The following is a 25,486-nucleotide window of genomic DNA, read 5'->3' as shown; positions in this document are numbered from 1 at the left end:
AAGATCTCCCAAAAATCAATAAAGAAAAAAATATATTGGAAAAATTATCAATATAAAAATTCAATATGGAAAATTTTTTTCATTGAAAATGATCGTATCACATGGAAAATATAGAAATTACAATAATTTAAAGTCACATGTGCAAATAATGTGAAAATTTTGAGAAAAGAAACGATAAATCATAACAAAGATAAATCAGTTTAGGAAAATAAGTGATTCTGTTATAGGACAGTGTTTTTCGTGTTTTTTTGGGTAAAAAGTGACTACTTTTTGGTCAATAGTGACTACTTTGGGGGAAAAAGACAAGTAGTTATAAAAAGTGGACATTATTTTACAAAAAAAATGGTCACATTTTTCTAATTGCAGGTGCGATGGTTATAATATTGAATTTGTATAAAAAAATATACGAAAAAATGAGTAGAAGAGAAATGAAAATAAGAATGTCGATAAACTCAAGAAATAAAAAAATGGTAGGAAAACAAGATTAAGTTTAATTTTTGGAGAAAATGGTTTTGCTGACTTCAACAAAAAGATGACGTTAAAATCATTAGTCGGTAGGTTGACTTCGAAATGTTGATTGTTTTGGCCAAAATAATGTTTTTCACGCAAAATTTTTTAAATCATGTAACATTTTTGTAATTAAATAGTACTAAAGGTAAATTTTGAAAGAAAAAAATAAACTTAAAAGGATTCAAAATACTAATTATATCAACAAAGTTAACTTTCAATTTCGGTACCACATCAAAAGAACTCTGTAGTTAAGCGTACTCAGGTAAGAGTAGTGTTGGGATGGGTGACCTCATGGGAAGCCTCTCCGATGCGCACGGATGCATGACATGGGAAACCAAATAACGTTCAAATGAATCGAGTTAACTAGCAAAACACAATCTTGATATGGATCAACCGCTAAAAAAATGGATTTTATCAGACCTCGAATGGTTTTCTCTGACTTCTCTCTAGGTTTTTTAGGGTTTTGATTGCACAATGGCAAGAAAAATCGCTAAAAAAACATAATCAAAAAACAAAATTTGTTCTAGGGAAAAGCTTCGAGTTTCGTTTACTAATTGTTCTGATCTTAACCTTAATATGGATTAACCGGAGTCTTCTCAAGGATGTTCTGGCATACCTCAATCGGCTGAAGCATTGAAATCGAAGGAAGTTAATGAAATTGTGGGTATACCAGTGTTGGATATGGGGAGAATTGTAGAAGATGATAAGCTTTCACAACCTGAAAAGGAAGTAGATGCTGAATGGACTCAAGTGAAAGGTAAACGTTCTTCCTCTTCTCCAATTGGTACTCCTTCTGCTTCTTCTAAGGGCCTTTTGCAACTCACCTCTGAGGATGTGGAGTCTGAACTTCAATTCTGGGATACGGCGGTCGTCTGTTATGTGTTAGGGGATAAACCATCATGGGAATTACTGTCAGGTTTTATTCAGAAGTTATGGGGTGTTTATAAATTTGACAAATTATCATTTCTCCCTAATGGAGTTTTCTTGGTGAGATTTCCTACAAAGGAGTGTCAGTCTCTCGCCTTCCAACAGGGTTTCCTAATGTTTGATAATAAACCTCTAGTTGTCAAGCCTTGGTCGGAATCGTGCAGTCTCATGAAGGAAAGAGTAAAATCTGTACCCATCTGGTTGCGTCTTTGTGGCTTACCTATGAAATTTTGGAGTAAGTCTTGTCTTAAGAAACTGGCAGGACTCCTGCGGAAATTTATTAAAAGAGATAGTGCCACTGAAGATAAAACCAGGCTAGGGTATGCTAGACTGCTGGTGGAAGTTGATATTGGGCAGGAATTCCCAGATAAGCTATTTTTTAAGGATGAAAAAGGAAGTGAGGTGTGTGTGTTGGTGGAATATGAATGGAAGCCAACTGTTTGTAGCAGTTATAAGGGGATAGGGCGTACTCAAGATATGTGTAGGAAGAAGGCAACTTCTGGGCCAGTTACTAAACCTATCAAACCTGTTCCTAAGCCAGGGGTGAAGGTTTGGAGGCCTGTTCAGAGGACTGGTACCGAACTAGTGCCACCTCCTAAGCCTACACCTCAGAATTCTCCAGTTTTATTTGGGGGTCCTACTTACAATAACTCTGCTCATATTCCTTATGTGCCTGTTATTGAACAGATCACAAGGCAAGAACGTCACACTTTAAGGAGTGATATTTCTCCTGCCAAGTCTTATGTTGAAGCACTTAGCCCTACAAAGCAGTCTAGTCAGAATGGGGGACAGGAGGAACCACCTGGAACTGTTATTCATGAATAATATTGGTAGTTGGAATGTTAGGGGAATAAATGGGATCAATAAACAAATAGATGTCAAGAAGTTTTTGTATTAGAATAAATTGGTCTCTATGGTTTAGTTGAAACTAAAGTTAAGCAGCAGGATTTTGATACAATTTTTCATAATTTAGGTTCTCATTGGCATGGTATCAATAATAGTAGTTTTCATACTGGGGGGGGGGGGAGAGTTTGGTTATATGGATACCTCATCTTATCAATGTTACTACTTTGCTTCTATCAGCTCAAGCTATTACTGTTTAGGTGACTGAAATTTCTACTGGTGACTGTTTCGTCCTCACTGTTGTTTATGGTTTTAATGATGATGGAGATAGGATGTCCCTTTGGCAAGAACTGAAACATATTCATGATACTTATTCTGGGCCGTGGGGGATTTGTGGGGATTTTAACAATGTGTTGCATTATAATAAGAGAATTGGAAGGGATTGTGTGCAGTATTGTGGTCTGATGGACATTAAAGGAAGGGTGATTTCTATACCTGGAACAACAAGCAAGTTCGTGGATCTAGACACTACTCTAGAATTGATAGATTCCTTGTTAATTCAGAGTGGATGGATCTCTACCCTTTTGCTTATGCTCGTTTCCTTCCTGAAGGATTGTTTGATCATAACCCTGTGGTTTGTTATAGAAGACAAGATAGGGTTTGTAGGAGGCAAACTTATAGGTATTATAATATGTGGAGTCTTGACCCTGGGTTTAAGGAGATTGTCCAACAAATTTGGCTCCCAACTGTTAAGGATTCTCTCATGTATCAGATTGTGACCAAATTGAAGAAATTAAAGAAGCCTTTAAAAGAGTTGAACAGAAATAATTTCTCTGATGTTGACAAGGCGGTGGGTGTTGCCAAGGCCCTCTTAGAAGATATTCAGCAACAAATTTATTGCACACCTACTGATCACTCTTTGATAGAGGCTGAAATGGCTGCTACTGATTCTTTGAGGCACCTGAGTAAGGTTCAACATAGTTTCATGTCCCCAAAAGCCAAAGTCGAGTGGCTAGCCAATGGGGATGATAATACTCAAATCTTCCATAATCATATAAGAGCTAGGCAAATCCATAATAGTGTTCTTTGCATTAAGGGGACTGATGAGGTCTTGTATAGTAACCCTACTGATATTGAAAATGCTTTTCTGACGTATTATAAGGGTCTTCTGGGTACAAGTCTTGCTACTACCCTTGTTCATGCTCCTACTGTTAGGACTAGAAGGCTGGTTACCCCTGATCATCATGTTATCCTTTTGGCTCCCATTACTGCTGCTGAGGTAAAGGAAAATATGTTCTCCATTGCATCTTCTAAATCTCCTGGCCCTCCATTGCTTCTTCTAAATTTCCTGGCCCTCATGGTTTCTCAAGTCAGTTCTTTAAGGACACTTGGGAAACTATTGGAGATGATATTATTGCTGTTGTCAAAGATTTTTTCACTTCTGGGAATCTTCTTAAAGAGCTTAACACTATTAATCTTACTCTTATACCAAAGATGAATAACCCCACTAGTGTTCTTGATTTCATACTTATTGCTTGCTGCAATACTGTCTACAAATGCATTTTTAAAGTTTTGTGTCAAAGACTCAGTAAGAACCTGATATTATTAATGAGAGTCAAGGGGGGTTTATCAAAGGGAGGAATATAGTTGAAAATGTATTGATTTGTCAGGATTTAGCCAGACTTTACAATAGGAAAGCTGCTTCACCTAGATGTTTGATTAAAATTGATCTAGGAAAAGCTTATGATTCTGTGGAATGGGTGTTTTTGGAGCAAATAATGAAGGCTTTGCAGTTTTCTAAGAAATTCATTCATTTGGTTATGTTGTGTGTCACCTCCTCTTCTTATACTTTGGTTGTGAATGGTACTTCCTTTGATTTCTTTCAAGGGAAAAGAGGACTCAGACAAGGAGACCCTCTCTCTCCTCTTCTCTTTACCTTATGCATGTAGTACCTATCAAGAATTTTGGGTGTGGTAGCTCAGCAAGCTGACTTCATATTCCATCCTCTTTGTGGACATCTTAGATTGAACCACTTGCTTTTTGCTGATGATCTATTACTCTTTTGTAAGGGTAATGAGCAATCTATAATGTGGATCCTTCGAAGTTTTGCCACTTTCTCAGCTGACACTAGTTTAACTCTTAACAAAAGCAAATCTGAGATTTATTTTAATGGGGTGGCTCCTCCTATAGTGAAAGATATTCTACAAGTTTCAGGCTTCCATAAGGGGACTCTACCATTAAAATATTTAGGGGTGCCCATCTCTACTAAAAAATTGACTAAACGTGAGGGGTTGAAATTAACTGATAGGATTGTGGCCAGAATTCGAGTTTGGGGGACTAGGCATCTGTCTTATGCGGGCAGGCTCACTCTGGTTACCTCTGTTCTTTCCACACTCCATTCATATTGGGCCTCTATTTTTCTGATTCCTAGTGCTATAATGAATATAATCAGCTCTATTTACAGAAACTTTCTGTGGTCTGGAAAATCTGAGTATCAGAAATCTCTTTCTATCAGTTGGGATACTTGTTGTCTGCCTAAAGAGGAGGGAGGTTTGGGTATAAAAGATGTAAAGTGTTGGAACAAAGCCTTACTGGGGAAATATGCTTGGTGGTTAGCTACTAAACAAGACCATTTATGGGTTAAATGGGTGAATCATGTTTATTTAAAGGGTAAAACTTGGTCTACTTATACTCCTCCTCCTGACTGCAGCTGGTCCTGGAGGAAAATTACTCACACTATGCAAGTCTTCCACCAAGCATACACATGCAACAAATGGTTGAATGCTGTTGCTCCATATACTGTTCAAGCTGGCTATCAGTGGCTCAGAATCAAAGCACCTAAGGTTGAATGGAGGCATATATGCTGGAATCAATTGAATGTCCCTAAATATTCTTTCATTTTCTGGTCAATTATGCATTCTCGACTTCTGACTAAAGCTAGGCTGGTAAAGATGGGGATTACTACTGATTATATTTGTGATATTTGTATGCTTCATCCTGAGGATCACCAACATTTTTTTTATTCCTGTGATTATGCTCTTGCCTGCAGCAGACTACTTCAGAAAGCGTTAGAGAATTAATCTCTCTGGGTCTGGTCTTGTTCATTAGTTTTCTAGAGCAAGGAGATCAAAATTTCAGCGCAGGTACATTGGAGCTTGTTATGTTGGCCTGTTTTATTATATCTGGAGAGTTAGGAATGAAGCTCGGATTGATCATTATATACGAGCACCTGCTAAGGTGGTGAATCTCGTCCTGACTGAAGTGCACACTCGGTTTAATAAATGGAATTGCAGTAAATTGAAGCAATGTGATATGGACTGGCTGAATAGTATTCATTAAGTTTTGCAGGCTGTACTGATGATGTAATAGTGTGATAGTTGCAAAGTTGTAAATAACTTTATTATTTTGATTTATAATACTTAACCTTTCCCAAAAAAAAAAAAAAAAAAAAAAACTAGCGAAACAAGTACCTAGATTGTCACAGTTCCATATATGATAAAATATCAATTGTGTAAAAAAAATTATTTTACATTTTGTTTATTTAATTTTCATATAAATAATTTTTTTGTTACGGGAATTATTTTTTCGCCACGGGAAATTTTTTTGGCCACGGGAGTTATTAGCCACAAGAGAATCCGTGGCCAAAAATTCAATAATAGCCACGTTCTTGTTTTTCCCGTGGCTATCTCTTTGCCACGGCCACTTGCGTCACAGAAGGTATTCCTGTGGCAAAATGATTTAGCCACGGAAATTTAGCACTTGCGCCCCGAATTTTGCCGTGACCCAAGTGCTCATTTGTAGTAGTGAATAGTTTAGAGTTTTTCGACTGCTGATGCGAGTCGTTTAAAGTCCATTAGACTACGTATAAAGGTTCGCCAGCCATAGAAGGAGCCATATTTGAGGTGTCATTAGGATATGTCCTTGAATTGTATTGAGTTGCTAGTGCGTATAGACTCGCCAGCTGTTGAAGGTCGAATGATTGATTGTGGTAAATGGCCGAATTATCGGGCCTATTTCAAGAGATTGCGTGGTAATGCTTTCACCCAGGTTGGTTGATTGCCGGAAATGGTTGATTTTTGAGATCGTTTAAAGAGATTGCATGGTAATGACTTCCACCCAGGTTGATTGACTGCTGGAATGGTCGAATTATAGAGCCCATTTCAAGAGATGCGTGGTAATGACTTCCACCCAGGTTGATTGACTGCGGGAATGGTCGAATTATCAAGCCCATTTCAAGAGATTGCAAGGTTAACTGACTTGCTAGGGAGTGACTTTGGTTCCGTGGGGGAAGGAGGTTGTAGGTTTTGCTTTGCTTGGCACCATGTTGCTGTTGCTTGTGCATGCGGACTCGTAAGTCACAACTCCGTGGGGTGGTTTATAAAGGTTTGCCTGTTTATGAACCGAGGGTTCCGTTGTGGAATTTATGATGAAGGATATGCCCGTAGGCAGCTATTGTGACTCGAGCTTGTCCCTCGCATCGGTCGAAATGTGTGTTTTCGATCCTTGTTAATTGCGATTTGTTTTAGAAGAATAACGGTTTTTAATTCCGTTATTTGCAATTTTAAATTTTGAAAATAGTGAGTCTTAATTTCACTTCTGTAATTTCCATTTTGAAAAATAGCGATTTTGAATCTCGCTATTTGTAATTTGAATTTTATTTGAAAAATAGTGAGTCTGCATTTCACTATTTGCACTTTTAAATTTTGGAAAGAAATAGCTAATTTTTATCTCGCTATTTGCAATTTGAATTTTTTAAAAATAGTGAGTTTTAATTTCACTATTTGCAATTTTAAAAATTTTGACGAGTTACGAGACGTGATTTTGTAAACCGTAATATTGTGAAATGGGTATTTGTTAAGGCTTTCGGCCTAAAAGAAGCCCAAAAATCCGTAAAAAGGTAAAGGAAAGCCACAAGGGGCGCGATCCTAATGGCGTGGTAATGAGCCTCTTCATTTTTCTTCAAAACAGACTTGATACCCTCAACTCCTCATTTGCCTTCTTCTTCGTTGAAAATCAAAAAAGGCTTTCAAATTCGCCATTTCCGATCTCGTTCATTGCTTGGATTCGTGTGAAAATAATCATGCCTCCCAAGGTATGTAAGGCCCCTCGATTCCTTTTACTTTTGCTCTTGTTTTTGTCAACTGAATTAGGAGATAAACCCTAATTTACCCAAATAATTGCGGCGCTTTTTGCTTGACCCGGTTTTTGTTGCAATTGTGGATTAAATTGGGTTAGAAACCCGCTTAGGAGCATAGGGATGTATTTAGTTTGCATTTTGGTCCCCGTTACCGCTTCTTTTTCTCGAAAAAAAAGGAATTTGGGCCTGAAAATCATCTTAATTTGTGAACCCGTGTTAGTTCCATTGAGTAACAAGTCGAACTAGGTTGCATTGTTGTCCGAGAAAGTCATTTTTTTTAATCAGGCCCTTATTGTATGTAAGGGGTTCAGATTTTGCATTTTACTGTTGTCAGACGGTTTTATACTGACAAAATAAGCACTTGTTTGGGCTCAAACTAAGCTGTCTAGCTTTGGCACGCTTCCTAAAGATATTTTTTGTCACATTAGAACCTGACTGCGTCGCATTGCTTTGTTATGGTCGCAGTTTGAATTTTTGACCTTTATGCATCTTAATTTGCGTCAGTTTTGGCCTTGATTTGGCTTTTTTCAGTGTTTTGCTAGGATAGTGTTTTGTAGGCCACGTGTGAGTTGGGGGGGAGGGGGGTGGGTGTTCTAGTTGGCTTTTACTAGCATTTTTGCTTGAAAAAGGCAAGTCGGAAGCTTTCTTGTGCTAGCTTGTTTTTTTTGTAGATTGGATGCGATCGGGCGGGTTTGACCTTGTAGGTTTGTGTTGCTTTTATTTTGTGTTTGCAGGTTACTTTTGTTTGTTTTTTTTTGTGTTTGGGTTTTTTACATTTTGTCCCGTCATAATGCCGAAATTTTGGCTGAGGATTGGCTTTTGTTTACTTTCAGGTAAGTGTTCAGGGACTTCTGGCCCACTGCGCCTTATTCGAGAATCGGGAGGAGGAGGATCGAGGAGGAGGAGAAGCAGTTCTTGTTTGACGTCTGGTTCATTACTACCTCTGTGCGGGTTTTAGATCAAATACTGATCGTTTACCCTTCTCTAGCAATTATTGGTCGGATGTTGATCAGGGATCATCATTGGAGCGATGCACTGTCATGATCCTTGGTTTTCACTGCGTCCAAAGTCAGCCAGACGTTTTGTCCTTTTCGTTTTTTCTTTTGGTCTTTCCCTCTATCCTTCTGGTTTTTCTCTCTGTCCTTCTCCGAGGGATAGAGGGTCTTTTGTTCGGTAGGTGGTGGGTAGCTTCCAGTTTACTGTTTTAGGTCAGTCTTTGTATCGGACTTTTTATGGTCTATTGTTTGTATCAAATGTATTTGTATAGTCAGTTGTTTGTATCAAATGTATTTTTTCCCAATGCGGTTTTTACATATATAGCTTTTGTGGGTTTGTACATGTTTTTGTGTTGTGTTTCATTTCTTGTGTGGTGTTTCGGGAAAATGTGGTCGACGAATGACTTCCCGCTCGCTTGGCAATCATACTTCCAATGTTATTGTAGTAAAAAGGCAACAGGTAGCATACACATAACATTCATACACATAAAAACAGATGAAATGCTGTCGAAAAAACAACTGTCATGACTCGGAAAAAATTAGTCAAACTTGATTTCGAAATTGTTTTGCAGATTCAAATTTGATGTGTCGTTAAACCACCAAACAAATTAATATCTCAACTAACTTAGCATAGCAAGCGAGTAGACATCAAACCTAAAGGACGGTGGTATTCAAATCATTCAAACAAGTTGTAGTTGTGCTAAGAATGTCCCAATTCAAGGAGGTTTGTAATATAAGCTAATGCAAGCAAGTAAATAACGAGAATTAAATCAACAAGAAGGAAAACATTAGGGTGTCATGGGTTCATAGGGGTAACCAAATGGTAAATCCAAGGGTATGAGTCCAGGCTTGGTCAAGATCATTGTAGAGTAGATCCCGAACTTTTGGGCCTGCGACCCATAGGTTTAGTCGGGTTAGTTTCCGCGTACACCCGGTCTTCCCACTGAATTAGTGCATGTTCTAACAAATCCCGAGGCTTCTGATCTTACGAGAATCATTGAATAGGTAGAGACTAATGCAAGGGTTTACAAGTCAAGCAAGTATTTTATCAAACATATTGTGTGCACTAGGCTAGAACTTACAAAAACATATTTAATCAATCAAATAACTTATGAAAATGGAAATACCCTCTAATCATTCCCCCTAATTCTCCAGTAACCCTAGCTAGATAACTACTCACTACACATCATGGTTACTATGCCAACAATGGTGTCAATCATTATAAAATAAGTAAACATGATGATTAAGCAAGATAAACAAAGGTTTAAAGAGAGAGAGAGAGAGAGAGAGAGATAAAGAAAATATACCAACAAAATAAGGCAAATATGAACATAAATAAGAAGGATCCTTGAATAGAGATGAAAACTTGTCACTAATCTTCAATACAAAACCCAAAAAATCCAAATGTAAACTATTGAAAGTGTAAATTGTAAGAACAATATTGAAAGATTGATTATTGAAAGATTAATTTAAATTGAGAAAAGATTAAAGAGTAATTTAAGAGAGTTATCTATACTAATCTAAGAGATTTTTCTAATCTAATCTAAGAAGGCTTCCTCCTAATGAAGCATAACCGTAGAATTATTACAAATGGGGTTTATATAGGAGATACAAGATTAGGTTAAGAAGGGCAAAATAAGAAGAATGCGGAAATGGCAAAATGTCAAATGCCCAGATCGAGATAGGTGGAAGTCAGGCGGGACTGGAGCAGATTTGGCCACACCGGCTATCAACTCAATCGAGATGAAATGAACCCGGGCGGGTTGATGAATGAGTCCATCATCTCGAGCGAGATGGACTTAACTCGGGCGAGATAAAGCTCAGTTTCACCCTTTTGGTCTCCAATGGCTCCATAAATCATTAAGGCCTCCACTTCTTCCTTCCAAACCTCATACCTAACGTCCCCGGGTCTTCATTTTTTGCCTCCTCTTCATGCTTATCCTCTAAAGTCGTCAAATAGCTCAAAAATATGCACAAAAGACGGGAATTCTGCCCTTTTTAACTTTGTTCCTACAAATATATCAAAATCTTATAGAAAATCAAATAGGAAGCAATTGACTAGGAATTTGACTATAAAAGACCATAAAAGCATGCAAAATGGGGTTAAAAGTGCGCTTTTTACGACCGCATCAAATATCTTCAAACCGAACATTTGCTCTTCCCGAGCAAAGCGGTGACTAAAAATTAGACCTTTATTTAACTAATCCTATATAGCATATCCGATGTGAAACAATTAGCGTGTCTCACTCCGCCCCTTCAACTCACAAAAAGACATCCAGGAGGTATAATGCCTTCTTGCAAGGCAAGGTGGGGCATGCCAAAATGGCGATGCACCCATCATTAAGCACATAAGCAAGTAATGAGATGCATCTACAAAATAATAGCCACTCTCCTCTTCTAAGTGGCAGAATCATCTGAAAGAGAAACAATCTAAGGGCACATACTTCACCATAGATACTAGTTTTACAAACTACTGCGTCTAAATGGTGAGAAATGAATCACCTCCAAGTACTGTTAAACTAGGCTACGTTTGTCCATAATTACTAAATGTTTTTGTTAAGATTAAGGTCCTTATTGTCTTAGAAGACACTTTAGGATCGCGGAATTCCCCATCTTTCCTAGACAAAAGAAAGGGTCGTGCCCTCTCCATCATGCGAAAATATTAGGACCATCAAAAGATAAAAAGGAATCAAGATGTATGACCTTCTCATTTGTATTTTGCTTTTGGGTTATCCCCCCCCCCCCCCCCCCCCCCACCAGTTTTGTAGCTTTTGACAATAGGAACATTTGTTGCCTATTTTGATGATTGACATTGAATACTTGGCAATTGGTCTTTTGGCAAAGGAATTTGGCGGTGACTAGCAATATGCAAATCATCACCGATGTGACATCTAGAGCAACCCTATATGTAGTAAGGGTACTCTAGAAGTGCATAGAAGTCTGATTAGCACTCCTATGCCTAAGACGAGAATAAATTTGACAACATTTGCAAACTTTCGCTTTCATTTGGCATATGAACTCAATTTGGCGATTATAGTGCCCATTCCCTTTGGTTAACAAAATGATAGATGGTAGAAGTTAGAAGAACGGTTGCATGACTTCAAAGGTCACCTTGGAATAAACGGTAACAAAGGAATTATCACACCACAAGGTACTCTTGACTAGACCTTAGCGCATGGGGCAAACGACACTAGTATGACACTAAAAAGGGTGTTTTTAAACTATTCTTGTAGACAAAGTCTTAAGAAGAAAAAGTATCTACAAGGGCCTATGCACACTTGTCAAGTTTCTAAATTAGGCATTTTCCAAAGTTTATTTCTAAATGCAACTACATGCCATGATGCAACCTACATATAAACAAGCTAATGCACATGCTTCTAGAAACTATCATGCCAAGTAATCCTAAATGCAAGCTCCTAACAACACATAGACACAAAACCGCAATGCACATGCTTCTACCAGCTATTATGCAAAGTAATCCTAAATACAAGCTCCTAACAACATATAGGCACAAATACCGCAATACCAAACTCCACAACATCCTCATAAAATATATAGTCCACCCCCCTTATAAATAAAAAGAAATGGAAGGGAGAAAGGATTAGAATGATCATACCATGCGGTCTTCTTATTCCCTTAGGATATGTTTCAAATGGAGTGATCTATCTATATGAGAAGAGAACAATACACACAACTATATAGAACCTTACACTACTTAGGAGTAGGAAATGAAAAGAAAGAACATATTTTTGTATTATTGAAATAAGTTTATTTTGAAAATAAAGAACATATTTTTGTATTTTTTTTTTGAAAATTATAAATTTGTTTATTGATTTTTGAATATTTGAAAAGTAAATACATATTTTTGGGTTTTTGAATTTTTTTTTTTTGGAATGAAAATGCAAATGCAATGCATGATATGAATGAATGCATGTCCTAAGTAAATGATACTATATATATGACATATTACAAATGAGGCAATTAATCTAAGCTAATCTAAAGTGATGCATGTTTTCTATTAATGGGAAAGCTAATTTAAATTAGCTTGGGACACTTATGATCAAACCTCTTTAATCCGAATTAAACACTATTTCTAGTATAGAAAAAAATAGGTTTGGTCATTAGTGACCATGCATGAATGCAAGATGTATTAAGTAAATGCAACTCGCTACATGGATTATACTAAAATACATGCTATATGAACTATCTAATGCAAGTGCGATATGAAATATATTACAAATGGAAGTGAGATGCAAACTAGTATGCAAGCTAAACTAATGTATAATACAATCAAAACTATACATAAGAGATAGAGAAAGGAAATGAGTCTTACAATCGAGATCTCAATCAAATCCTCCCAACATCAAATTCGCTATCATCTCCACTCTCTTCTTCTTCAACCTCTTCCCTGCCTTGGTTTGGATACATAAGGTGCTGTTGTACCCAAGAAGGTGTTGGACCACTAGGGTTAATGAACCCTTGTTGAGCCATGTGATAGTATTGAAAATATAGGGCCAAGTAGTTTTCTTCATGCCCAATATGGTTCATCATACCTGTCAAGATGTCGATGCTCGAAAGAGGGGTCGTGGAAGGAGGAGGAGTATAGGGTCGTAGATATTAGGGAAAGGATGTATCTCCACATAAGAACATCGGACACCATGAAGGAAAGGTGGAAGGCCATATCTTGAAGCTTGCGGTGCTTGGGAAGAAGATTGACCCGTCCTCTCACGTCCCCTACGTGGTGAGCCGCTATCCTCTTAATGGAAAGGAGGTAACTCGACATAGGTGCAAGGTAGCTCGACTTAGGCTCGGTAACTGGAAGGTCCCATCAGGAATAGTGAATGTAGTACTCGACATAGGTGCAAGGTAGCTTGATCTATTCTTCTCGACTCATTGAACTTGCACCATTTGTGAAATCGAAAGATGGTCGTTTCATCAATTAAAATATCTCCGGTTAAAGGTGTATACCTTGTTAGGTTCATATACCTATTATTAGGCTTTTCTAATGGTGAACAAATTAACATTTTAATATGAGTTCTTTAGATCTAATGCATGCATAACTAAATTAGATATATAATAAGAAAAAAATGGTTCTTACATTGATGTTTTCGGATTTTTTAGGCACAATGAAAGTCTCCTACCTTCACTTGTGCTTGAGCTTAAATGTCAATGGAAGATCCTCCAATCTTGGTCTCAAATGTAGAAACCCTTCTCAAGAGATTCACCCAAGATTATCCCTTATCACTACTAAATAATATTTGCTAGATATTCATTTAGTAGTCTACCTTAAAAATGACTACTAATACGCATATATTAAATTAATAATTTTAGTAGTATTTTTGAACAATTTAGATTAAAACTTCTCAAGTTTTAGAAAAAGGAAAAATAAGTATGAGAGAAGAATTTTGCATGTGAATCAATGTCAAATTAAGAGAATAATTTCTCTTAAAATGAAGGGGGAAAACCGGTGCGGGGCACCCTTTTTGAGGAACCTATGCATGCACATATATTCTCACAATTGTTCTTAACAATGTGAGAGGTATGCATGCCTATTAGACTAGGTAATAATGTTGCTTATTTAGTCTCAATAAACAAACAACCCACTAACCCCTAATTCCTTCAATTTTTTGGTACCCATAATGTAAATGGTGGTTTATTTTATTTTTGTCCTGTGTACTAATGTCACACATTATGTATAATACAACATTTACAAAATTTACTAATTAATTTTAATGCATATTTACAATTAAATAACATAATGTATATTAATTAATTATACATGACAATTAGTCTAGTAATTCATAATTACATATTATAAAATGGACCATGGAAAAATAATTCATTCTAATCACAATTTGTTTCATTAAAAAAATTTTAGTAATAAAACATTTTAATTACTAAAACGAATCTTATTTAATCAAATTACAATAAGATACATATTTCCTCTCATAAATATAAATTATTTATATTTAAGGAATTAATTAACTTGTATCAATATACAACTAATTAACTTTACTGATTAGGGCATCATCCTATAGGTGTGACCTTAAGGGATCAATTGACCACCACCGTCCTAGACAGTAACGTCAAACTCTAGCAAGCCAATCGTTACCGATTAATGTTGGTCAGTTGACTATAATAGAATCATCCGTTGTGTATTCTTATTTGAGATTTACAAATGATATTCAAATCATGTGATCGCACTATTGTTGAGGACACTCACTCCAACAATCTCCCACTTGTCCGAGACAAGTGTGCGTCATCAATTCTCTTGTCCTATTACAATCTCTCATTCAATGCAAGGTGTCTTGCAGGTCGTACTTGCATTCGATCATATCATGAGTGGTTTCCTCGATCTGGAGAGTAACCGTCTGACCGGCATTATCTACCGTAGATACCTTCCGAGCGTGGCCATGCATTTTTAGTTCACTACTCCTTGAGTGGCCCTGAGATTTTTAACAACCCTGACAAGGGGGTGGACAATTCCTATTGCACTATTCCCTTGGTTTAGCCATAGATCATCATGACCCAAAATACACCCATTTGACTTCAATTACGACAGTCGTAGAGTATAAATCAAAGCCAATCAGAAACTTGTTCCAACTTGGGCGAATAGTCTCTGGTCAAAAGAATCGACTCAAAAGAATACTATAGTAGCTCTTGCCACTACCAGGCTTTATGTATTTCTAGAACTCTATAAGCGGTCACTGCCCGACAGAGTTTCTCATACATTCTGTCTATGTGATCGACTAGTCATCCCATATGACCCTATGGCACTTGAAATTGCCATCAATCGCATCACACTCTAGTCATTTTGAGACGTCACCTCTTATAAGTAACCAGGGGTGCATACTATGTCAACCAGTTCACTTCATTAGGGTTCAATATTGTCTCAACAACCTATTTGGATATAACAAAGTAATGGATGAGTTTAAAGAAACTCAAACGATAAATGCGATTATCATATATGAATAGTCAATACCTTATTGCTACTTCATATCTTATAATCTATAGTGTACATTTTACACTAGTTAAATTAGAATAAAAGCTTGGTAAGTGGATATACCATGTATCCATATATTCCAACTTTATGAATTGCTATTTCCTCCTATTCAATGTTATTTCTAATGACATGAATTTATCTAAGTAGATGTCTAGTCTTCTTACCAGACTTGGGCTCTTATACTTGGAAGATGCTCCCACTGTTATCATATAACTTGTGATAAAGTCTTTGGTAGAGGGATTTACTCTCATTCCCTACGTTGACCATCTTATCACAATGTACTTAGACTCTGTTTGTAGAACTTGTAATGGTTGAAATTAAAACATTTCTCTAGTCTCTTACTCCTAAGTCAAAAAAATCAGCCTAGGATTTCGATAAATCCTTATCGGTTTGGAAATTAGAGTTTGTGTAACCCTTCAACACACAACTTAGTATATCATCCAAACATAAGAACGAATCCTCAATTCTCCTCAAGAATCTTAAAGGATGTTCTTTAAGGCTTTCAAAAGACCTTCATTCGAATTAACTTGGTTATTGACTTATTATGCTCCAAGCATATGATTTATCACGGCATGTGCATATAATGGCATACATGATCGTTCTAATATCGGAAACATTAGCAATTGATTTCATGTAATCAGCAACTTATTTAGGTTCAGTGAATGACTATGACTCTATCATAGTAATTCCACTTTCATCAATATGAATAACCTACTCAACCTTGTTGATGTTAAACAGATAAAGAATTTTATCAATATAGGATACTTATCTAGTGCCAATATTGTCTCAAATTTAACACATAGATTCGGAAATCTAGAAGACATCGCACCTTTTCCTAGTCTCCCAATCACTCTTTCATAGGGGAGAGCATTGGTACATTATTCTCAATGAGTAATATGTTATCAACATATAAAACATGGGAAAAATAATTCTGGCTCCTACTTAACTTCATGTATAAACATGATTCTTCAACAATGTGAATGAAACCATTATCAATTATCACATGAACAAAAAGTATGATTATTACAATCCTTTGATTCTTGCTTAAGACCATTCTAGGATCGCTTAAGTAAGCTTTGCATAATATGTTAGGATTATTAGATCTTTATCTAAGGTTTTGTGTTCCGTACACATCCTTCTCTAAATTTCCATTTTAGAAAAGCGAATTTTTAATATCATTTGCCATTCTTTATCAAAATGAAATGTGGCAATTCCTAACATAATTTATCTTGATTAACATCTTCATGTCGATCTATGCATTTAGGTACTCTAAAGCTCTATTTACTTTAAAGAGACCATCGTCTTAAATTAAATCTACTCTTGAGTAAAAAAATTTTATTAGTTTGGGATTGTAATGCTATGGCTTTTATGCAACAAAGTCGATTTGGGACTACTCGCTATTGATCATTCAATAGGTCATAATTACATTACTTTCGAAAAGTAACATATTAACAATAAGACATGTATACTTTATTCCCACTCTATCTCAATAGATTATAGTTCCATTACTTTCAAAAAGTAACACATTAACTATAAGACATGTTTGTGACGATCTACTCCCACTCTATCTCTTAGAAATACTTCTATCTTCTTATGAGATAGCTTTGTGAGCTACAAACATATATGGTGAAGTAATATAAATTCGTCTAGACTAACGTGTTAGCTCATAAATAGACCAGCTCTATTATGGCAGTTTGATTCATGTCATTTGTTAAATAGACTTGCTATTTTAGGTATCTCCAGGTTGACCTTTCGTTTAAAATAACGTGTCCGTTTTGGATTGCAAATCTCCAAAAGTGAGTTCGACAACTCAACCCGACTCATATAAGTTTGATCTTATAGGTAGTGACACAAGGTCATAATCCATAAGTGAGAATCAAATTCATTACTTAGATATTCGGCACCACGATCGGATCATAATGCTTTAATACTTTTGTTCAATTGGTTCTCTACATCATTTAGAACTTCTTTAAATTTCTCAAATGCTTCACTTTTATGTTTGATTAAGTAAACATACGCATATCTACTTAAATCATCGGTAAAAGTGACGAAGTAATCATAATTTCCCCTAGCGGTGATACTCATTGGACCACATTCATCGGTATGTATTAGTCCCAATAAATCACTTGCTCATGTCCCTTTACCGCAAAAGGGAGCACGAATCATTTTGCCAAGTAGACAAGATTCCCATATTCCATATGATTGAAAATGAAATGGTCCAATAAATCCAGTCGACACTAGCCTTTTAATGCGTTTCTCATTTATGTGACCTAATCGAAAAAGCCAAATGTACGAATCATTTGGGTCACTTATTATGAGTCTTTTGAATTGAATGTTATAGATATCTTTAGTTGAGTTGGAAGTGTCTAAAACATAAATACCATTTATAGAAGTGGCTTGGCTTACGGCCAAGTCATTTTAAACAAAATACAACGATTGTTTTTGATGGCGAAAGAAAAATCCTTCCATGTAAAACATAGAATTGGAAATAATGTTTTTAGACAAAGTGGGTACATAATAACAATCATGTAGATGCAACTTAAAATCACTTAGCTAAGGCAATCACAAAGGTTCCTTTTGAAATGTCGGCTACTCTAGATCCATTTGCTAATCGGAGATCCACGTCACCCTTGCTAAGTGCTTCCAGATTACTCAACCCCGACTGGAGTGACAAGTCCAGCTTTGATATCTGCCAAATACTTGGGGCAATTTCGCTTCCAATGGCCTATGACATTACAATAATGACATTCATCGTAGGATTGGGCACCCTTCTTGGTTTTGGTTGTGGTAGTCTCACTAACCACTTCTAATCCTAATCGGGTTTGGGTTTCTTACCCTTCTTTGCCTTTCCTTTAGTAATACCTTTACTCCTTTCAGTTGTAAGGACATTCTTGCTAGAACTCCCACTCAATATGATATTTCTCCTTGCTTCTACAAACAAGGATGCCATGGAATTTGTGATATTCTCCTCACAAGATTCTCTTACCAAAGAGGTGGGCATGAATATGGGAGTGGGAGGTGTGGAAGTGGTAAGGTAGCAGAGATTTCCATCCTCAACAATGCCAAAGCGTAGTTCTCTAGTCGTATCATTGTCATACAAGGAGCGTTTTTCATTGAATAAATGGAGCCATGAGTTAATGGTGATCGGTGTAAGAGTATTAGATGAATCCATTGCGGATAAATAACTACAAAAACGGAGATGAAGGAAACAATTAACATTTAACGTTATAATACTTGTAAATACAAGTATAGCATTTATATAGTGACCTCTACCCAACTATAATAAATGATTTCGAGATCCATCTTTATGCAAATATGGGCACGGGGAAACCGATACATCCCATACTAATAAAAATTTGGTGAATTAACTCTTTAATTGATTCTACTTTAGAACTCACGGTCGATGTTTTTCATAAAACCCATCTCAAGCCCCGGAACATAAGGCTAGTCATAATATCCTGTTGAGACCAACCAAATTTCGCGTGTAATAACGTTTTATTACACCACTTACCCAATGATAAATGAAGGCACCTCAAGAAAACCGAACCTACCCCAAATGTCACGGGCATTCATGGGTCCTACTATTTGGTAAGGCTAATCTCAATTTTAAAATCAGTGAGAGGTCATGTCAATTTTTTATCTATCAATTTTAAGTGAGCTAAAAGGTCGAATTATCGATAATTTTAATTGACACGGTCGAAAAATTCGATATGATATGCATGTGTTGTTATGACGATTTGGCAATGCATGCAATATATTAAAAGAAATGCAAAGCAAAATAAAAATTCCTAGTATGGCCATCCTAAAATATAAAATCAAATAATCTATTACAAATTCGGAAACCAACTCCTTTGGTCCCTTGAATCTACAAGTGGCACGCCTTCCTAGAACACCGTCTTCGTCGGAACGCCTTTGCGAATGGCACCGTCTTGAAGGAACTTCAGAATTATAAATAATAATAAAATACATAGCTATTCCTATTATAAATTTGTAATATGAAAAACTAGTAAAAAGAAAAGTGATACGAGATCACAATAAATTACAACTGAATCAATATCCCCTTACATTATGAGCAATATTGATTAAAAACTAAGGCCATACTATGATAAATTACATAATTCAAAATTACATAAATAAAATATGACATTCAACAATAAAATATGCAGCATTATAATATGTATCTAACATACCAAATTATGTGCCAAATTATGTGCCAAATCGCCCTATTTAACTTATATCGATTATATAACCCTGTTTCATGGAAATGCACGATTTTAACTTATTAAAATCGCTAAATAATACTAAAATCTAATTTTAGTCCAAGTTAATTATCCTAAAACTCTTAGGTCTCAAAAATTATCCATTACTCAATTTTTGCAAATAATTCAACTTGAGTTAATTTTATGCTCATTTTGACCCTAAAATCATAACATTTATGAAATAAATCCAAATTAAATTACAATAATTCCAAATTTTGAATTTCAAATTTTTGAACATTTTGGAATATGTCAATGACACTCATAATGTCAAAATGCATGGTTAAAATTTCCGAATTTATTTCGAGAAAAATGTAGTTGCGATTTATCGGTTTTATCAAATAAAACATCTAAAGTATACAAAAATTAATCTAATCAATTTTACAACTTTAGATCTGATAAGTGGGATATAAATGCAACCTAAAATAATTTTCCCATGCCATGTAATTTGTTTTTAGCTATTTATTCTAAAATAGTCACTATTTATGTCATTTTTAATCTAAAAATTCATAAATCATGCAAAATAAATCATCTTTAATTTTACACTCAGTGAGTAAAATGTGCATGTGACAACATATTAAAATTTCATAGCCTGATTCGAAGTTTAACTATATTTAACCATTTTACCTCTATTTAATTTCTTTTTATCTCATAAAAATCATAAATCATTCAAAATAAATCAAATTTATTCGAAATTTTACATACAATAAGTAAAATATGCACGTGAGGTCATATAAAAAAATTCAAGGTCAGAGAGTATGTTTAACTATTTTTAGCATTTTAAATACCATTTTAATCATAAAAATGTAATAAAATAACTAAAAAACATTTAAATGAGCAATAAAATACCATAAATCATAAAAATGACCTAAATACATTTTAGGACCCGAATATATAACAAGCATTAAGATTTCGTGGCTTTATCTAATAAATCACAAATTTTTAGTTTTAATTAAGTTACTAATAACTCGAAAAAACTATAAATCGATTATGCATGCAACATCCTATGATGTGATACCAATTGTTAGGTTCATATACCTATTATTAGACTTTTTTAATGATGAACAAATTAACATTTTAATATGAGTTCTTTAGATCTAGTGCATGCATAACTAAATTAGATATATAACAAGATAAAAATGGTTCTTACATTGTTGTTTTCGAATTTTTTGGGCACAAGGAAGGTCTCCTACCTTCACTTGTTCTTGAGCTTAAATGTCAATGGAAGATCCTCCAATCTTGGTCTCCAATGTAGAAACCCTCTTCAAGAGATGCACCCAAGATTAGCCCTTATCACTACTAAATAATATTTTCTAGATATTCATTTAGTAGTCTACCTTAAAAATGGCTACTAATACTCATATATTAATTTAATAATATTAGTAGTATTTTTGAACAATTTAGATTAAAACTTCTCAAGTTTTAGAGAAAGGAAAAATAAGTATGAGAGAAGAATTTTGCATGTGAATCAATGTCAAATTAAGAGAATAATTTCGATTAAAATGAAGGGGGAAAACCGGTGGGGGGCACCCTTTTTGGGGAACCTATGCATGCCCATATATTCTCACAATTGTTCTTAACAATGTGACAGGTATGCATGGCTATTAGACTAGGTAATAATGTTGCTTATTTAGTCTCAATAAACAAACAACCCACTAACCCCTAATTCCTTCAATTTTTCGACACCCATAATGTAAAGGGTGGTCTATTTTATTTTTGTCATGTGTACTAATGTCACACATTATGTATAATACAACATGTACAAAATTTACTAATTAATTTTAATGCATATTTACAATTAAATATCATTACGTATATTAATTAATTATACATGACAATTAATCTAGTAATTCATAATTACATATTATAAAATGGACCATGGAAAAATAATTCATTCTAACCACAATTTGTTTCATTAAACAAATTTTAGTAATAAAACATTTTAATTACTAAAACGAATCTTATTTAATCAAATTACAATAAGACACATATTTCCTCTCATAAATATAAATTGTTCTTATTTAAGGAATTAATTAACTTGTATCAATATATAACTAATTAACTTTACTGATTAGGGCATCATCCTATAGGTGTGACCTTAAGGGATCAACTGACCACCACCGTCCAACGACATTAACTTCAAACTCTAGCAAGCCAATCGTTACCGATTAATGTTGGTCAGTTGACTATAATAGAATCATCCCTTGTGTATTCTTATTTAAGATTTACAATTGATATTCAAATCATGTGATCGCACTATTTATGAGGACACTCACTCCAACATACCTCTCATCATCATTAAAACCCGGACACAATGCTTGGGCCATGCATCCTAGTCACAAGGCTTGAAACAACAATTTCCTTGTCTTTTCCGTTCCTCTAGATAGTGCTCTAAACCGGATAAGCATCTCAAGTGTTGGGTTGAAGTTATAATTTGGCAACCCTTGGACATTCAAGTATGATTATTGAAAAGTCTTGTCGAGTTGATTAACGATTCCCGTGTCACTCCTAACAATGATAGTTCCCGTAATAAACCGATGCCACACTATAATAATCGGTTGGTGAATGTAGAAAGCACGACACCTCCTAAAACCATATAATTCCAAACCGGTAATCGTTCTCCAAAAGTGTGACTCATTAAAGCCCATAGGTTTCTCAGGGTCATTTTCGGGTATGGCAAGTCCAGAAATCTCACAAAAACTAGATAGATTGAACCGATGAGTTTCATTACACTATATAAACTCCATACAAACCCCATGTCTTTTTACTTGATACACTTCGAGACTACACAAAAGCTCCAATGTGAGGCTAAGATAGGTCACCTCATTGATGTGACTCATATTTGCACACTCTTAGTCCCCGAACTAGCCTCATTCCTATGCTTTCTTGCATGTATTAGGGTCGTTTCTTATCTTTAACCTTCCACTTTGCATATTATTTGAGGTTTTGTGTCCTTGGTAGGAGAGGAATGCAAGCCTTGCATTTATGGAGCAATTTGGAGCTAAATGGATCGCATCTAATGACCAAGCATCAAAGGGGAGACCAATACTAAAGGCCTAAGTAGCTAGTACAAGTAGAATGGGCAATGATGAAGACCCTTGGAATTGATTCATTGAATAAGTTAGTACAAGTAGAATGGACTAAGTAGCTACCCTTGGAATTGATTCATTGAATAAGTTAGCACTTGCCTTCTACAAGAAGTTATATCCTCCGGAGAAGCCTAGCATGTTGAGAGCCCAAATCACCGGGTTCAAGCAAAGAGATGAAGAGTCTCTATATGAGGCTTGGGAGAGATTTAAAGATACATGTCGCTCTTGTCCTCATCATGGACTAAGCGAATGGTTCCTTGTTCAACAATTTTGGAATGGCTTCTATGAAGACTCAAGGAATGTGCTCAACATGGGTTCTAATGGAAGATTCACCGAGGTTGATGACAACCAAACTTGGGCTAAGATCGAAGAGATGGCGGTTCACAAATCTCAATATAGTAGGCCAAGAAAAGCTACTAGGGGAGGGAGACATGAAGTTGACTCCGTCACACAATTGAGTGCCGAACTAAGTGCTCATATTGACACCATAAACTTAAAATTTGAGAAAGCCATGGCCAAGCTTGATGAAGCTTCTCAATCACCCAAACAACATGTCAATGCTATGGTGGCAACATTTTCTATTCCAAATGGAGTGTGTGAGAATTGTGGAACTTTGGGACATGATCAACAAGAGTGTAGGGGCACAAGTGAGCAAGTGAATGCTTTCCAAGCATACAAGAATGGCACCCCTTATTCTAACTATTACAATGAGAACACCAAATTCCATCCAAACTTCTCATACAAAAGCCAAAATGTTAAAATCCCTCAACCCAAATATACCCCACCTACAATGAGAAATCCTACTCAAAGACCATACTACAATCAACCCAATGACCAAGCTTTTGATGTTCAAAACGCAGTCCTCAAAATGCAAAAGAGCCAACAGGATTGCTTTGCTCAAATGCAAAGGGATAGCCAAGCCAAAGATACTACCATCAACATTATCCTTGCTCACACCAAGATGTTGCAGACTCAATTGTCTCAATTGGCCTCTTCTAGTTCCCAAAGACAACAAGGACAATGACCTCCTCAAGGTAATCCTCCTACAAGACATGAGACCATCAATGGCATCCAATTGGGGAGTGATACAAGATATGAGGGAACAAAGATGCCAATTGAAGAGAATATTGCTGAGGAAAATGTCAAACAAAATGATGTGATTAAACCATTGAGGAGAAATCCTTAAGTGGTAGAGACAACTACCAATGACTCATCAAAGAAAAAAAGTGAAGAGAAGGCCAAATAAGTTGAGAATGAGCCTATTGTGATTAGACTTCCATTCCCAAGTCGCCAAGCCAAGCCCAAGCTTGATGAGCAACCTGGAAAGTTCATGGAGATTATGAAGAGCTTAGAGGTTTCTATACCATTCACGAAGCTAGTCAACCATGTTCCGGCCTATGCAAAATACATGAAAGATATCCTTACCAAGAAGAAGTCCATAAAGAAGTTGGAAACCATTGCCTTTACAAAGGTAAGTAGTGCAATTCTTCAAGGGAATTCCCACCTAATCTCAAGGATCCGGGAAGCTTCTCCATTCCATGTACCATTGGTGACACCACAATCAACAAGGCACTATGTGATCTAGGTGCAAGTGTGAGTGTCATGACATATTCGGTATGTGAAAGGCTAGGAGTAGGCGAACTCAAGTGCACTAACATGACCTTATAAATGGCGGACCGGACAACAAAGAAACCACTCGGAGTATGGGAAGATGTGCCCGTGAGAGTTGAAAAGTTCTTCATACCGGTGGACTTTGTTATTGTTGATATGGAGGAAGATTCCAATATCCCAATCATTCTAGGAAGACCATTCCTACACACCGCCGGAGCGGTGATTGATGTAAAGTACGGGATGCTCACAATTGACGTTGGTGATGAAATAATCACCTTTAATCTTAATAAGACTATGAGAGCTCCTAACTTGTTTGAGCCATGCTTTATGGTTGATTAATATACTCAGGAAGTTGACAAGAAGAAGATGGAATCTCCATTCAAAGAACAAGGGAAAGATGGAAATCTCAAAGAGAAGGGCAAAGACACACCACTCAATTGGAAGAAAAATATTGATGATGTTGAAATGGCTCTATTAGGAGAGCATGGAATTTTTCACAACAAGAATGAGAGCTTGCAAAGCTCAGCCATGACAATATAGATGGAGGCCTCATTAGCCATGATAACAAGGAAGGAGAGTTGCTCTTGACAACTCATGATCCACCCAACATAGGGAAAGAAGCAAGAGAAGTGTGTGGTCTATGGGATGACGAGTTTGAAGGACTTGTTAACCCATACATTGGGAATGCTATGACTCATAACCAAGGCTATGTATACCCTTGCCACCTCTTTGACTCGGACTACTACATGAATGAAGACAACAATGTGCCAAGGTTTATGCAAGATCTCTCTCATGACAATGAACAAGCATTTGACTACTTCTTCAAGGCGTTGAGCAACATCAACAACGTCCTTGCTTTACCCCCTTGGCACCTCTCAAAAGAAGGAGAGTTTAGTGGAGTCTTCTCTAAACCACCACTTGTAAATATTCTAACCCATTAACTTGAATTTCTTTTAAATTGTACATTATTCAATTTTTGCAATGCATTTTATATGCTTTGTTGATTAACTTGTGCGACAAGAGAGCAAGTGAGGGAGGGATATTAATGTTTGTTGAATGTGTAGTGTTTGATGATCAAGTGTGGGGAAGCAACTGCCTAGGCTAACCAAGCCTTT

The 25,486-nt window shown here is 36.1% G+C and overlaps 1 protein-coding gene and 1 non-coding gene across 2 annotated transcripts; one reads left to right on the top strand and one right to left on the bottom strand.

The window, feature by feature from the left end:
• The first annotated feature begins 914 nt into the window (after nt 1-914).
• Nucleotides 915-24,911, top strand: LOC141628893 (uncharacterized). Its single transcript, XM_074441980.1, has 10 exons — nt 915-960; nt 1,112-2,247; nt 2,541-2,739; nt 2,844-3,559; nt 3,655-3,828; nt 3,951-4,143; nt 4,258-5,225; nt 5,330-5,423; nt 6,233-6,327; nt 24,720-24,911. The coding sequence occupies exons 1-10, from the start codon at nt 915-917 to the stop codon at nt 24,909-24,911; spliced, it is 3,813 nt and encodes a 1,270-aa protein (XP_074298081.1).
• Nucleotides 22,897-23,003, bottom strand: LOC141635793 (small nucleolar RNA R71). The gene has a single exon (XR_012540453.1). It is a non-coding gene; the product is annotated as a small nucleolar RNA R71 (small nucleolar RNA).
• Nucleotides 24,912-25,486: the final 575 nt, after the last annotated feature.

This window comes from Silene latifolia, chromosome Y, assembly GCF_048544455.1.
Source record: "Silene latifolia isolate original U9 population chromosome Y, ASM4854445v1, whole genome shotgun sequence".
NCBI classification, from domain to species: domain Eukaryota; kingdom Viridiplantae; phylum Streptophyta; class Magnoliopsida; order Caryophyllales; family Caryophyllaceae; genus Silene; species Silene latifolia.
The sequence above is the reverse complement of the archived record's forward strand: the minus strand, read 5'-3'. Positions and strand labels throughout refer to the sequence as shown.

Bases quoted from the DNA above. Each gene is read 5' to 3' on its own strand.
- LOC141628893 (XM_074441980.1), top strand. From the start codon at position 915: ATGGATTTTATCAGACCTCGAATGGTTTTCTCTGACTTCTCTCTAG. The intron at 2,740-2,843 runs GTCTGATGGACA...TTGTTAATTCAG, and splicing joins GGATTGTGTGCAGTATTGTG to AGTGGATGGATCTCTACCCT. The intron at 5,226-5,329 runs GTAAAGATGGGG...TCTTGCCTGCAG, and splicing joins TTCTGACTAAAGCTAGGCTG to CAGACTACTTCAGAAAGCGT.